General features: G+C 37.0%; 1 protein-coding gene across 7 annotated transcripts in view; it reads left to right on the forward strand.

Annotated features, from left to right (window-relative positions):
• Positions 1-17,027, forward strand: part of TCF12 (transcription factor 12) — a 158,654-nt gene that overhangs the window by 28,888 nt on the left and 112,739 nt on the right. For 6 of the 7 annotated variants that reach the window (XM_082768851.1, XM_082768849.1, XM_082768853.1 and 3 more), the window contains exon 4: positions 14,764-14,837. In XM_082768851.1, coding sequence (XP_082624977.1) covers positions 14,764-14,837 — 74 coding nt within the window. Of the gene's footprint in view, positions 1-3,609; positions 3,655-14,763; positions 14,838-17,027 lie in introns of those variants that run through there. The other variant, XM_082768856.1, reaches the window with a different exon arrangement.

The raw sequence follows: 17,027 nt of genomic DNA on the forward strand, positions 1-17,027 counted from the left end.
CTACAGCCATACTTGTGAGCACTCATTTCAGACAGAGCGTTAAACTTCAATGCATTTTGTAGTTTCAGGGTGTTCATGAAGTTGATTTCTAGATTTGTTCTTGAAACTTCTGTTGTTTCAATAAATTCTGTCAGTGGAAACGTTGTTTTATATTCTTTTAGTATGTTTTTAGGATGAACTACTTGTACCTGTGCTATGAGCTGCTTGATATGATTTAATTTGGAGCTCTCGGCTGCTGTTAACAACTGAGCTACTCAGACCTGCTGTGAACTGGCTGCAGTCTGGAAGCTTAACTGAGTTAAGATTGCTGCAGTTACAGACTAATTTTGGAGCTGTTTTGAAAATGTCTGGCTGAGTGATTTTTCTTGTGTAAAAAATGACATACACCTAATAAGTACACAGTTATATTTGTAGGATTTCTGTTAGACCAAATACCGAGTCTGATATACCTGTTTGAGGGAGAGATGTGTCCTTCTATTTTTATTTTTTTGATTTTCTGTTCAGTAGAAATTTCGTTATGAGGCTTACAAGAATTTTTCTAAAGCTTACTATTAGAATGAGGGATGTGGTTGAGATGTAGTTGAGTCTTACTTGAAAACATGTTAAGCACAGCACTAGATCAGTACAGGCATCACATCAAATTCTTCTGTTATTTGTCTGTGGCTAGCATTGTAGATGGCATTACTCTGGATTTAATCAAGTGCAGTGAATATAGAATTTAGTCTTCAAATGTATTTCATTGCTAATGGAAAAGGAAATGAAGTAGCTTAGCTTCATCTATATTATCAGACTCTTTGTGAAGTGCTAAACTCTGGTTTTACAATGAAAGAGTTATGCTGTTTGATTGACATCCTGTAGGAATAGGATGCATTGGTGTCTTCAAGCTTAAAGAAATCTTAAAAACCGAACTAGGGCTGGGACAATTTAGAGGCTTCACAGATCTTAAGAGGTCCCACCACGCGTGATATTTTGTTTCACTTTGAACTCTCTTAACAGAAAGCAGGTAGAGATTATTTCTCCATGCTGTCTTTTATATGTTGTTTTGTAGTCTATTAAATACAGGATTTCATGGTATTTTTTTTCCCCACTTGTTTCTCCCATAATGGGTTCAGCATTAAGATACTGTTATACTTTCAGTTCTTCAGGAAAACGAAAACCATGCTAAAGAGATCTTAGGGGCTGAAACATATACAGTGTTACGGTTTCTTGGTAAGTGATTCAGGGTTAATGTCTTATTCAAGGCTTAAACAAGGATGTTTAAAAATTCAGTGAAGTTGAAAAGGTAAATGGATGCAGCTTGAAACTTACTTCTTGCTTTTTAAAGTATAACCAACCAAGGAATTAAAATCCTGAAGGCAATCTGTGTTCTTTAATACTGAAGTTGGTATTATAATCAGTAATACGTGTGTTGTTTTTTTTTTTTTTTTTTTTAAGTCCAAATTGCCAATATACATACCTGAGTGTGATATGAGTGTACTTCCTTTTAAGCTTTGTATCTTAAGATATATGTAGTGAAATAAAGAAGAATTGCTACTGAAGCTTTTTGTACTTGAGTTTTTCTATTCAGTTCACATGCATCCTGTCAGGTGCCTCAGTGTGCATTTGTTTAATTTGCTGGGCTTTCATATCACTTTTGAAAACTCTGTAAAGTACTTGTGAACGTGTTGGTGTGGCTGTCTGAGGGAAATCCCTGGTAGGTCTGTGGAAAGGCACAAAAGGACATGAACACTGTCTAGACCTTCCGTTCACATCCGTTTGCATTAACGTGAAGAGTTCAGTTATGAATTCACTTCATTTTAGAAGTATTCCTTCATTTTCTTACAAGTATGAGCCTGCTTCTTCTGAAGAAGTATGTTCTGCATGCTTAGTCAGTGAAAACTTCTTTCAAAGCTATGTACGATATTTAGTCTGAATTGCCTCATGCGTTATGTGAGTGAATCTTCAGAATGCTATCTAGCAGGTCAGTGTCTTTTTTCTGAACTTACGTCAGTAATTTTTCAAACATAAGCTGTGTGGAGAGACACTTGATGCCTTTAGAACCCTCAAATAATGGAGTCTATAAAAAACAAAAAACAAAAACCATTTTTAAAGGTAGTTATGTTCTCTGTGATTGGAATACAATAAATTCCTTTCCAGATACAAAGTCATGGTTGTCCCTTTCAAAAGGCACAAGCTGTTCTTTCATTATGGATATTTTGAGTATTAAACCGAAAGTGAGTAGTCTGTCTTCTGTAAAAATATTTGACAATCCTTAAGAATGGTCACATTCTAATTTCACTGGCTTAGCGAAAGCTGAGCACTTTAAACAGATTTTATTGTATTGGAGTGTTGGAGTATGCAAAAGTAAAGTACAAAGTGAAGCAAAGTCTGAAAGTTGTTGTCAGACATAAAACATAAGCAGTAACATAAAGAGAACTGAGCGCATGATTTAAGGCCAAGAAAACTTAAACTTGAAGCCACCACCTGGAGAGGTGGTGTTTTAAATTGGCTTGTTTTGGCAGTACTTAGGTCATAAAACACAAAAGAGAAAATGGGCTATAAGAATTCATAAATACTGCTTGTTTGGTACAAGGAGCCCGAGACTTGTTTTGGCTGAAATTAACAAAGTACTTACATTTTTGAATAAAGTGCTTTATTTTATTTTTTTTTTTGTCTTTAATTGCAGAAGAAATGGAAGGAAAATTCCTGGTTTTGGTTGCTCTTTACCCTGAAGTAACTTACTTCTATATTTTGGCAAAAATTCTAGCAAGTGAACAGAAAAGTATGAGAGTGAGTGTTCTGGTGATGCCGAACCTTTGGGTAGTCTGTTTGTTCCCTAACACTGAGCAGTTCTGCAACCTTTATTTAAAAACAAACAAATGAAAAAAAAATAAAAACGTCAGATGTTTGGTAATTCCAACGTGCACTTAGTTATTTTCTGACACACTATTCACTGCTGTGGTAAGATGGCCTGATAAAGCCGGTAGTCCTAAAGTAGAATTTCATGCATCACTCCACAGTGAGGTCTTGCCCCTGCCCCCTGCACCCAAGCAATCACTCTGGTTTCAGATCGGTTTCAAAACAGTTTGAATAGTCAGTCTCACATTAGCAAATGCTGAAAGAAGCGAAGGGCTTGCTTCCCTGGCCCTTCCCACAACCCTGACTTTTGGCCTTGCCTTACTCTTGTGCTCTCTCCCCTTCTCTTCTGCCAGCACTGGTGTTCTTCTGGCCCTGTGGTGAGCTACTTCTGTCAGCTAACCTGGCCAGAAACTAACCAGGTTTGTTTTTCATGCTTGTTTTCTCCTAGCGTCTTTCTGAACCTACAGAGCATTGGTACCAGTATGGGGACGGAAGAAACGTACGCAGGGATATGGGCAGTGGGGACAGCGAAGTGTTAAGGGAAGCAGCATGGCCTGCTTTGGGTGGCAGCCAGCCCTTAGCTGTTAGTAAGACAGGCTTGTGTTTGCATACAGAAAACTTGACTCATAAGCTGTTGTTTGGCAATGGTTCCTCTATCAAAATCCCTTGTGAGAAGTTGGTAAACGTTACTGTTTGAAGGCTTACTTTGCATGAGGAGATCTCATGTTAATATTGGTTGCACATGCCTAACAGCTCTGTTTGGAAGCCGTGCTTAGAAGACTGATGGTTACCTCCTTTCTGCAGCGCTAAGGAATTGTAGGTTTTTCAATATCCTTTCAGTTCTTATTCTTGCTTACCTGTAATAGTAAACTGTACAGTATTTGTCTTAATTTTAATGTAAAACCATTTTTTCTGTGTTCTCGTTAAATACCCCTAGAAATCTGGTTTTAATTTTGAGGTGCAAGCGTTATAGGAATGAAATTGTGCGAATGTTTTATGGCTTCATAGAATGAAAGACTTCAAAACATTCTGGGAGGAGAAATATAAGAAAATAATTGGTTATTGATTGCTACTTGTGGCTTGACTAGAGAACATGCAAGTTAATGTTTGGAAGTGTTTAATGCTGTATTATTACCTTAGGAAGGATAATTACATAATAAGGTAAGGATGCTTTTCACCACAGAAAGGCTGTCTTCTGCATTTTGTCGGCTTTCAGCATTTTCCAGCTATAACCTACAGAACTGCTGTAACAGCATACTTTGAGAAGCTGCAGCAAAATTTTTGTTTATTCAAAGTGCTACTTGTCCTCATTTATTAAAAAAATAAAAAATAAAAAAAAAATCTGTTAACAATAACAGGTATGTAAGTTCCAGGTGTAGTGTTAAAAAGTGAAGCCAATTAAAAATTGGGTTATTTGAATATAAATTCCAGTTCTAACTTCTCCATTAAATTCTGCTTCTAAAGTGTGTGTGGTTTCTAAAGTGCATTTTATTAATGCTATTTCAGCTCATATAAAACTTGTTCCAAGAAAAGCATTGAAAACTCATTTCTGTAGAAAGTATGGTATTTAGGATTTAAGCAATCAAGAAATGCTGCACAGCCCAGCTGAGCTATGGAGTACGGAATGAAAAGCTACAAGGAGAAACAGAAAGAAGGGTAGTCAAGTCTTCAAAATGGAGAAAAATAAGTAAGTCTGTCTCTTGGGTAAGAACTCAAGGTAGAGAAATCTTAGCCTCTTCGCTAGAAACTTTAGGTATTTCTAGAATCAGATCCCATCAGATTTAGTAGTTATTTTGGGGATAGAAAAGTAAGTTGTTTTTGTAGCTAGAGTGATAATACTTCATTCAGTTTGGGATATGTGGATGTTTCTTCTAATTAACAATGTTAAATTGTTGTAATTACTCCTAGTCATTTAAATACCACAGTGCTGAGCATGGAGTTCTGACTCTTCTAGAATTGTTACTTCTGTGTTACTGATCCTCTAAAGGTGTAATTTTGTTTTCGGAAGGTAATCCTTTCAGACTTCAGTGCTGTAGCAACGTGGCTGTGTTAGTAGAAAAATGTTAAAACTTGGATGATCTGGAAGTACAGCAGAAATCAGTAGGTTGCTTAAATACCTGGTAGCTATGAAGGAAGAAAGCAGTGAATGCAAGTATCAGGCAGCTTACTACTGAGGCGATTCATCTTTGTTAAATGCGAGGAACAGCATTTTAATAAAAGGAGCTAGTGAAATCACACAATGAACGGAAACAAATGTTTTCAGGGATTGAAGGTAACGAGGCTCCCTCAGACATCTCTGCTGAAGTACTGCTGTGTACTGGTGCAAGGCCCATTAACATCAGAGAGCAATCATCCTTCCAGCTTGTCTGTTGATGTAGGAGACTGCGCTGCATCGCATCAGCTTTCTATCATTGTGGGGATGCCATCATTTAATGCCACTCATACTAAGGGAGCTGTCAACACAAAGCCTGCCTGCCTGACTCAGCAGGCAGCGAACAGCCCAAGCAGCAAGGAGCTTGATTTGGCAAATATTTGGGCAGATATAATGATATCTATGAAGTTTCAAGACGGATTTATCTCTCTCCTTTGATGGATAACATTACATTTTCTTACCTTGAGAATGTGCCTCAAAAAAGGCAATAAAATCCCTGTCAAACAAGTTGGAAGAAGTGTATATTTCTAAGCTGAGGAAAGAAAAAGTGGGGTTTTTAGTTTGTTTAGTTGATTAAGTGTCTGAGAGCCCTGCTGGCAGCACAGGCTGTGCCAGATCTTTGTAGTTGGTTCAGACTGGAATCTGACAATGACTTTTGGAAGTAACCGAATTATTGAGAATTGTTGGCTTTGAGCCTCTGTGAAAGGAGAACGTTTGGCAAGAGTTGGACTCCATTCCAGGGAGCTTATGGAGGAGGAAGTACTGGTACAAGATCCATACTGGAAGAAAGTAATATTGGATACTGGTAGGGCAGTGCTGACTTCATCAGCTAAAGTTCTGGACTGTATAAATGCAGGAGGAGAGGACTTCTGAAAGCTTTTAATAGTTAACTTAAAGCCTATTTTTATTTTTTTCTCCTCCATGCCTGAAATAGTAGACAGAAACAGCAACATTTTGCTCAGGCAGATTAATAGATGCTATTATCAAGCAGCCATCAGGACTTCATTGTGCTGCAGGGCCAACAGTGAAGTTCTAACCTTGCAAAAGCTTCTTGCTTGGATTAAAAAAAAAACAAAAAACCTTGATTTTTATTTTTGTTTTTTGAAAGAAGAAGGGTGCTAAATGAGCCAGATTGTAGTAATTACCTAAGTTGGTATATCCTATATTTTTCCTTTTGTTTGTTCGCATGTGCTGTAGAGCTAGCCTACCACTTCTCTGGCTTAGATGAGCAGATACGTGCAGTGCTTGTGTTTATCCATTAACCCTTCTTCACTCTTTAAATACTGAACAGCTAAACTTCGTTTTTAGAGTTACAAGATGGTGATTAATGCTGGCATGTTCGTATAACAGAAAGCAGTGCCCAGCTGAGTCGTCAGGAACAGAATTCTGTTGGGAAGGTTCCGTGCTGGACCTGGGTGCAGACAGCTCTGCTGCGTAACTGCGCTCCTGTTCAGTAACGAGAGTTAAGCCCTCTCTGAGAGTGAGTCTGTTAGATGTGCTCTTCAGAGCAAGTAGTTGTGATAAATGTTATAAATGTTCTTTTTTTCTAATATATGCCTATCTGAGGTAAATATGAAAACCTCTTTAGTTTCTTTGTATTCTGCTTTTTTTGTTGTATGAAAAGCTGAAGATGTTAGCATGCTGCTTCGTTCAGTATAAGATGCTGTGCTGCTGTTAACAGATGGTCCTCAGATCACAGAAGTTTTGGATAGCCAAAGAACTTATACTTTCCTAAGGTACACAGTATTTTAATCTAAGTTTTCCTCCACATGCTTTTAGGAAAAGGACTTGGTTTAGATCTTCTAAAGATCAGACCCAGATTTCTGTGATCGTGACTGCATGTCTGTAATTATTTCAAATCACAGAAGTGTAAATTTGGGATTGTGTTGGCCTCTTCTTTGTGGTGTTATATTCTGTACCTGTCATCTTACTTAAAGCTCAAAATACTGAATCTCTGAGGTGACAATGTTTTGTCTGATATTTTCCATTTGGCTCATCTACGTGAACTAGGAAATGGAAAGCATGCTATTCTGTACAAATGTGAGTACTTTTCAGCATGGCTTCTCCTTTGCTCTTAAATTGTTTTTTTCTTCTTTCCTTCAAACATCTGATTGTTAATTAATGCATTATTGATCTTCTAAATATCAGCAGATCACTTCTAATTTGTTGCAATTGGGTAATTGAAATTGTATTTTAATTGTGCTTGTTTAAAAATGTGTGACAATAATCTACAGCGTGAAAAGAAACTGACCTCAAGTTGATCTTGGTTTGTACCGCTCCAAGAACAGCACCTTTGCTCTTTGTGTTCACGATTTAGTCTGTTTACTGATACGCTTTCAGGGGGATCAAAGCTTGCTGGATGCCGTGTGATACAATGAAGGACCGAACGTACTTCTTCTTGACTGTTTTAGACTTACTTTTAGAAAAGCTGTCACACTTGGAGTTCTCGCTTTGCTCATTAGAATTAGCATCTCAGTTGTACGCTAGGTAACTTGGATTGTTTTATGCTCTGTTGCTCCAACTGGCAGTTTTGGGAAATGTAACGCAACCGGTAACAGTAGCTGCTGGCTCTGGGACTATATTTGAGTATTTTTGGCCTGGTGTGCTCGATCTTGTGACGCTGGCCATGATTTGTTTTGTATATAAATACGTATATTTTAAAGGGTATGTGGTTATATAAAGCTGTTGAGACATAACTGAAGTAACCACAGGCAAATTTGCCAGTAGAATAGATCATTCTGATAGCTAGTATCTTCAGACAGACTTGCTTGTTGGAGCTGTTCAATCTGCTCCTGCATGGTTTGATACAGGGAGGAGACTCAGCAGCGTGATGCAATTTAATTTACTAGCAGTTAACTGTGTGTGTGTTTGCTGTGAGCTCTGGCTTGTAGCCCTGCTCAAAGCTTGATCTCTGAGCTTGTTTGCTTTGTTCACCTTTGCAACCAAGGAAGTTTCAAAACATAGTCTGTGTGCACAAACACGTAACTATTATTTATATGCAGGATATAATCTGTAAATAACAGAATTTTTATTTTTCTTTCAGAAATCTAGGCTTAAATTGGATGGAAGAATTGTGTTAAGGTTTGTTGTAGTAAATGGTAGTACTTACGGTCACGGGCAAAGATTAGCTTTACTCCTTAGTTCACGAAGTACTTCTGGGGCTTTGTAAAGAAATTGCTTTTTTTTTTTTCTCTCTAGTTTAAATGCTGTTATTTATAGTTTTTCTACTGGCTTGTGTTTGTACTGTTTGAGTTAACAGAAATAACAAATGTTTTACTGACATTGTATTACATACACTAAATATGCCCTCCTCTTTGAACTGAACCTGATTTTTTTTTTTTAATTTTTAATTTTTTTTTTCTGGTAAGAAGGGTGTAGCAGTATGCCATTTTCTGTTATAGGACAGTTTGGGTGGGAAATGCCAATTCCAATTCTGTCTCAAGCAGGTTGTGTTGTATCTGAAGTGTCTAGGTTATGTCAAGGCATTTGGTTTGTTCAATGACTTGATTTAGAGTCTAGGAAGTGTACAATATAAAGAAGGGAAAATAGACAACAAATGACATTTTGAGAGTGCTGTTACTACAGAAATTAATAAACTAATGTTCCTTTATGTAGAGAATACATGGGCATTATTACAAGGAATGAATAGGATTGTTTGTGAAATTAAGTTAAAAGTAGTAATTGCTTTTTTCTTTTACATCCTATATCAAATTATATTAGGTAATGAGTGGAGGGAAAAAAAAAAGCAAAAACATACTTGATAGTTAGACAGCTGTATTGCTGGTACCAAGTTACAATTTGAATAGACATTGTTAAAATAAATTGAAGCTTTACACCAGTTTTTCTAGAACCAGATTTTTTTTTTTTTTACCAATTTCTTCTGACTTTACACAGTGTAAGTATTTTGTTGTTAGCAAAAGTTGCAATGTACACTGACTTTGTCTTCTGACCTGAGAATATACTGGTCTTGCAAATTTTCTCCACTGAAGTACATATTTTTTTAAAGTTTTCCATAAAGAGAATTCAAATTGCTGATAGTTTTGAGGTTATAACTCATTTTTAACACCTGTCAATACTACTCTTGGTCCAAGCTTTGGTTATTACCCAGGCAAGTTGTATACTTGCTGTCCATTACTCCCATTTGATTAACTTTGTTCTGAAGTTTTAATTGTGGTTGCTTATTCTGGGGATGGAAATTAACTTTGTGTAGTTAACCTCTTATTCTTAAAATAACTTCCAAAATAACTTGTATAGCAGGAGCTTTTTCATTGCAGTGTAAGGTAAGCAATCGTATGCTCTTGGATTCTTCAGGATAAACAATGTTTCAAACATGCAAATTAATTTATTTACTACTATTCATGATTACTGTTGGTGTTGGAAACTGATCTTTGCAAATAAAAATGGAAGCTAATATTTTATAGGTCATAATTAAGATATGTGATGCCGATTCAGGGTAGCATCAATCTCTGTAGTGCCTCAGTGTGCTTTTGGATTTCTGTTATTAAACCTTGGTAGCAAACAAGCTTTACTCTCACGCTTGTAAACCTGACTGGGTAGGTAGGTTAGGATATTGAAGCAGTCAAGCATAGGAGAACCTCACTTTTAGACCACAAAATGGATTAGTTGTTCAACCTCAGACTCTGTGGTTCAATACAGGGGGGTCATGCATCATAAAATGATCCCAGGAAGTTTCCAAAAGGACTTGTGGAGTCTGGAGTTCGTACCAGGTGATTTTGGTTCAAGATTCAAGGTAGTTTTTACCCTAACTTATTCTCCCGAACAAAAGGTACAAAAAGGGATACTTTTTTACTACCCCCACTGGTTCTTTAGTAAGTAGAAATACTGGTTATTGCGTTAGCAATGGGAAAATTTCCTTTCTGATTTGAAGGGTTGGAGAGAACTGCAGGATCTGGTCAGGAAAATCTCACTTTGATCAAAACAAAACAATCAAAATAAAGCTGTTACATTCAGAGCACAAGTCAATTTTGAGACAGATGTTTGAGCAACCCTCTGGTTGAGGTACAAGGCTGGAATTGTTTGAAACTCTTTGTCAAGGGTGGGACTAAGTGTACCATAATGGGATCTCCTCCATTTTTCTCCAAGAACTATGAATGAGAAAGAGTACTGAACTCCACTTAAATTGGGGTGTTCTGTTTAGCTTTCAGTTATCATTGGTTCACCTCTGATCGTTACAGATGGAGATTTGAAGTTTCTCATGAATATATTTTCATGCTTGAAATGTTTCCCCTTGCCTTTCCTTTTTGGCGTGGGGGGTATAGAGAAAGCTCTGTAGCGTTTGAAACGAAAGTGTTTTGCCTTCTACCGAATTAGTGTTGCATCTGAATTTATCGAAATGGCACTTAAGTGTCTATGCTGCTCTTAGCTTGCCTAGGTTTCATTTCTCCTCTCCATTTGATTCATGCTTTGTTTATTTTAAGATCACCAAATGACATGTATTGTCTAAGCTGCTTTTGGTTTTAAGTAATTTTTATGGCAATATGTGGAAGTATATTTTCTTGTTTATCTGGCTTACGAAGTCTAAGCGTGTTCTTAAAAGAATAAAATTGTGTATATTCTATTAGAAATATTAGGTCTACCATAAAATGAGAACTGTTTTCTATTTGGGATCAACAAGAAGAGGCTGAGAACTACTCTAACCTATTGAGACTTAAAATTTTTAATTGAGATTGCTTTGACAAAGGAAAACTGATTTCCTTTTGTGTCCACTTATCAGAGTCTAAAATTATATTTCAGGTCATAATTTGTATCATACTTCACAATAGACTGGTGCAGTATGGGGTCTAAGAACAGATCGGTTTGCTTGGGTGTCTAAGATGCAAAATACAATCTGTGCTTTTACAGTTTGTGCTCTAGGTATTTTTGCAATTGATTTCAGTTGCTGAATCTGATCTGAAGGAATATCATTACTGTGAAACAAAATTGGATAAAGAAGCTATAAAAGATAGAAACTCATAGCTTGAGTACCTAGTATAACAATCTACAATGTGATTTTTTTGGGGTCAAATGATTTTTTGAGCAGATGGTAACCCTATAAAGTATATTATCTTGCTTACACATACATTAGAGCTCAAGTCTCTTGAAACAAGTTTAAATACGGTCTTCTTTGTCTTAAACCAGCAAGAACACCAACTTTCATTTCAGTTTATTTGTAAAATCAATTTTTTTATTAAATGAATGTTTGGACCTGTTTCTTCAGGATGAATACATATGTTGAAGGAGTAACACAACAGGCTTCTTCAACCTCTCTTCTAAAAGAGCTTGAAATGCTCACACTGCCATCTTAACAGTGACATTAACCCAAACTTTAAAAATATTTTTAGAGTTCAATTTATAAAGCTGGAGTGTATTCTTGCACCTGTTTGGCCTGATCTTGCTGAGGTGATGGAGGAACAGGCAGCCTTTCCTGGGGCCTGGGCTGCGCTTGCAGGTTGCAGAGCTGCAGAGACCACTTCCAGGGCGACTGAGGGCAGGGGAGGCAGAGGTAGAGCATGAGACAGAATTGCTTTGTGAGCCAGAACCAGGCCACCAACTGCTGGCTGAATCATCTGCAGCAACTACAAAAATCACTGAATTATTCCCTGGTTAAATTATGGCATATCTACTACAGCAGGAACTGATTTTGGTTGAAGGCTATGAAATCAGCACGAGTCATTTTCAGTGCCTTACTATCCTCACTGCCTAGTGCGCTTTAAAGGAGGAAAAAAAAGAGGAAGGGGTAGAACCTTGTTATACTTCTGCTTGCTGAACTGCATATATCTGCATTATATATATAAATATCTGTATTATTAGACCCTTACATGCCTCTTCTTTGGATTACGTAAACAGATCGAGATACTGGAGCGTTTCCACGTGTGACACATTTTTCAGTGCTCTCTGAACACTTATATCTTCTCTGTCTCCGCTGACTTCCTTGATGAATTAGTAGATGCTGGGATTGGTCACCAGCTTCCCTCGTGGCAGGGGTTCTACAAAGGTGACGGTCTGCCCAGTTTGGCCCTGTCTTGGCTTTCCCAGGAAAATGCTTGAGCCCCTTCAGTGGCACCGTTCCTTTGAGACATGTTAAATTGATATTACCAAGGGTGATTCCTATGTTCTTTTGGGATTACTGCTCCTATTTTATACTCTGTGTCCACCTTCCCACCCACATCTGGAAGGTTTATCTTACGCTTCTGGTTCATTCATGCATAAATACCTTTGGCTATACTGAAGTATGCAATATTGTTAGTTTATGCCCAGCCTGCTAGAGTTGATCTGGGTCTCTGACTCTTGCAGAGTCAGAGATTTTTTCTTGTCTATATCATCAGTGGGGGAAAAAAAATAGTGTAAAAAGCAGAACAGGTTCCTTAAGCACCAGCATAAATATGTATCTGATTTCCTGGCTGGGAATTGTTGGGTAGCCAGTTCTTAATTCGTCTGGCATGTGCTATTTTGCCTGGGGGGCCAGGGGGCAGCAGGGGTATCGTTCCAAGTGAAATCAAAACATCTTGTAGCAGTAAGTCACAGCGTATGTGTTCTTTATGTGGTATATGAAATAATTCCGTGCAATCTTCAAGGAGGTTTAAAGTGAGAATGTGTATACCTCACATGCAAATTCGTATTAAACAGTTGATCTAGCTGTAAGCCTACTTTTGGCTTTTAGAAAAAGAAAAAATGACCCATGAAAAAATAGGAGAAACACCTGGTTCTAAAAAAAAGTTTTGATACTCTTGACTACTCCAGCTAACTGTACGGGCTTTTTTAGAAAAAGGAATTTTGTGAAGAAGTTAAAACAATTTTCCTTCCAACCTTAAAATATTATATTTTTGTTTTAGAGATGTTTGATCAATCTATATGCATAATTCAAACGGTAGAATGAAAATATGGGAATTTTTAGCTGTGCATATGCTAATTAGCAGAACCTTAACATAAGTCCTTGTGTCTCACTGACACAAGTTTTTAATTTTTAAACAAGTAACACGTTTTCCTGATTAGGGGTCTAAACACTCCATGCATAACCATTATCTCCTGACTTGTTTCCTCTATAGATTATTATGTATCATCTTAGACTTTCACACTTCTGTGAGGGTAAGATTTTTTTCTTCCTCCTACTATATGTCTTCTGCAACTAAAGCAATGGAGGACTTGTTGTGATTATCATAGGATTACTGGTGCTGTTGTTTCTGGCAGAGAAGAGTCACTTGTGCCAAAAGATTACTTTCGCCTTTGTCACTGCCAGCCACGACTTTTTACTCAGCTCCTGGATCAATTACAATAAAACAACAACAATGCTGTCAGCTGCAAAATGCAGCAAACTTCCACGAACTTGGCTCAATATAGGGAAATTTTTGCATTTACAAAGAGCGTTCTCCAGCCTTGAGGGTTCTTCCTGCAGTACAAGAAAGAAGTCCATAGTTTTCATCTGGGTGATTGGACTGTACTTTCAGTTTAACATGCCTTGTGCAGGCTGTCTTTGTTAAAACAGTATTTTATAACTTCATAAAGCATGTTCCTTAAGGAAATAATGATTAGAATGCTATCACTGCATAAGTAGCTACCTAAATACCAGCTTGTATTTTCTTGCATTTTATTTTGTAATGTGGCCAGTCTGAGATACATTAGTGAAAACAAATTTGCAATATAAAGTTTGGACTTAAGAATGATGGTGTGGAGTAACTTGAACTGAAGTCTTTTTTCTAAATTGTGTTGCTATAAAGCTTCGTGATTTATACTACATAACATATTAGGCATTTATGCTGTATTTTCAGAACCCTTTATGGGATAAGTCTGGTTGAGAGGGGGAGAAAAAAGTAATTAGTTGTGTTTTGTAGGCCAAAGTACATTTAGAATGGAATTGTTCCTTCAAAAATAAAAAGTCTTGTGCTCTCTCTGTATATGATCAGTGATGCAATTGCTAGAATAGTCATCTTACCCTGTGTGAATGAATTTACTGTAGGAGTACTATGGCAATTAGTTGTTTTGGAATGTGGTTTAAAAGATAGTTTAGCCAGTTAATGTTGAATAGAAAGTACTTGAAGCAAGTGCTGGCAACAGTATTGTTGGCTAGATAATACACAGGATATATATTCTGATACTGATTTTAAAGCTCTCCCTATTTTTTCCTTCCCCTTTCTCTTTTGAGCTGTAACCTTGATTTGCATAAAGAGAACTGATTCTAAAAGAACCGTTACAGAATTAAAAAAGATTCCTCTTTTAGAAGAGCAGACATCATGAGTCTTTGTGGTTTTTCTTTTTTTATTAGGCAATTGAAATATAAAGCACTCTGTCTTGCCTTTTTCTCCCTTATGCTAAAATATCTTGCATGTAATGTGAAGACCAAATAGGGAAAATAATTTCACAGGCTTTACAATACTCAAGTAAGACATGAGAGCGAAGAGTAATAACAAGTGTACATTTCACAGTACGTACTACAATATTCTGTGCTAAAGATGCAGGGTAAATCAAGCTGTGCAAAAAGCCAGCCTAATGTGGCTGAGCTTGTGTTGTTACTTGGGTAACTTCTTACAGGTTATGTAGGGCTGGCACTGCAGATCTGCAAATCTTAACTTTTTTTGCTCCTGTTTTCAGCAGCTGCAGGTGTGTAAATGAGTAGCTTGCTTTGTAGCCAGCTTCGTTATCAAGGAAATTGTTCATGTTAAATTTTGCTTTTAGAAATATTATCTTAAAAGATGGAATTTGCTTTCAGGTTACATCAGAGAACATAGCTGACTTTGCTATCTCTTATTATAGGTTTGTGCTTTTCTTTTTATTGCTAGGTATGGATGAGCGAACAGGTGCCACATCATGGGGAACAAGTGGTCAGCCAAGTCCTTCATATGAATCTTCAAGGGTAAGGTTCCGACATTATAATTGATAATTAAGTTTATGAGGATGTACAGAGAAAATCAGCAGATGATCTGACCATGTTTTTAAGGGTAAGCTCCTTTAAAAAGGTTAGCATCTCTTCAGAGATTCTAATGACTTTGAAATGCCGCAATAGCAATTCAGATTTCTAAGGCTAAAAGATTTGTATGTTTAGTATTTATGAAAATAAACCGTACATACCTGTATACTTGCATGATCAGCATGCATTTTATTTACCGTATCATCAGAAAATGAAAATAGAAGTCATGTTACTTGTTCAGGAGCAGAGATGCATTGGCAAAGTACACGGAGCTCTAGCCTTTCCATTGACATTACCCAGTTGAAGTATGTGCTGCGTTATGGTGTTGGAGAAAGGCTTCACTTTTTCAATGGCTTTCTTCTGTTCCTGTTGTAGCTTCATCCACCCCACATACGGATCCCAAGTTTTTTGGTAGTATCTTGTATCTGACAATAATACCGTCTTGTTAAAACCCAACTCAGTGGTTAAAAGCCAGCTTTTCCTGTAGTAAATCACATTACCTTTTATCTACTCAGTTTTCATTTTACGAATACATACTCCCTAAAGAGCTAGTGAGCTAAGTACCTAATGAATTAATAGAAATGCACAGCATAATAGTTAACCCTGATCTAAATAATCTGTTCTGAATTCACTACTGTCGACCCAGAGAGCTGTTAGCAGCTTTCTCCTGCTGTGGAATGTAGTGGGTGGGCTACAAGGTCTTGTCCAGGTGGATATTGCAAAAACCTGCATCTGACTTCGGAGGAGAACATTAGGAAGACTCTCTATGAAGTTTTATTTTTCCCCATTGATCTTCAATAAATAATCTACGGCAAATGGGTGGAAAAAAATAACTGTGTTGCAGAAGTATTTCTGTGCAATGTAGAAATTGGGTATCCTTAAAAACATCCTGAATAACTTGAGGCAGGAAGCGCAGCCTTTAGATGCCTTATCTTCATTTGCAATGGAATCTTATTATACAGCTTTTACTATTTGGTATTCTTACTGTAAGTGTTCAGTGCTTTGACACTCATCTATGAAATTGCTGATCAATATTAATCAGTAATGAGTCAAGCTGACCTAACCGGAATTTGAGTTATGATTCAAGTTCACAACTGGGAAATTAATACACTGTCCAAAAATAAAACCACCAGAAATCATGTATTAAAGTTGTTGCATCTATCATTAAAAAAAGTAAAACAGTTGTCAATATAAACTTGTCTTGATCCCTGTGGAAGGATTCAAGTAAAAAAAAAAGAAAAAAGTTAAATTTTCGCATTTGTCAGGTATCTCCCTACTCCCAGCATTTATAACTTTGGACTTAAAATAATTTATATTAAAAAAAAAAGTCCTCTCAGCAAGCAATTACGCAATGTTGTTGAAAGTGAAGTAATCCTGCTCAATAAAAAAGGCTGTTTCTTAAACTGTTAGTGTACTTGTAATGTTGAGGTGGTAAAGTTTCTTTCACTTCATTAGGGGATTTTTCTTTTTTAATCTTAAAGACAACAAAAATCCTGCGTGAGGAAAAAGTACTGAAGTTAATGACAGACTCCTGTTCATTGAATATTTTTACAGATGTTTTTCTACACTACCTTTTTTCAGAAAGCTTGCTAAAATATATAAACATAAGGGCAAGCCTTAGGTTAGCATGGAACATGTCCATAAATTTCTTCATGGAATGACCTTATCTGCGAGCTGTTGGCAGCTGTGGAGCTGGTATGGCAATGGCTCCTGGCAGATCAGACACCAGCTGGTGGGCGACGGTAGGTTTAGGTTGTCCTTTGGGCCCTATGTGGTTGGTTGTCTTAGGAGGCTTGTTTTTGAAAGACTGCAAAAAATCTCCTTGGTTTTATGGAGTATATCATCTTCAAACACAGAGTAGTAATAAGAAGGGCGTGTCCCACAGGATTGGAATAGATTTTTTGCAGAATTGATGTGAAATGGATATCCGAAGCAATTCAGAGGGTATTTAGTTCTTTGTCTGGGTTTTCAGTACACCTTGAAGCTAGATAATGGGACAGGAAAAGCAAACTTTCTGTAGAGCCCTGCATGAAACAATAAAGAATGGTTGTCCGGGATGTCATTTAAATAACAGCTTTGTTTAAGGAAAAATTGAATTCCTCTTAAAGGAAAACGCTATTCTTGTGTTTTCCCCTA

Source organism: Aythya marila (genome assembly GCF_965140915.1).
Source record: "Aythya marila genome assembly, chromosome: 11".
In the NCBI taxonomy this organism is placed as follows: domain Eukaryota; kingdom Metazoa; phylum Chordata; class Aves; order Anseriformes; family Anatidae; genus Aythya; species Aythya marila.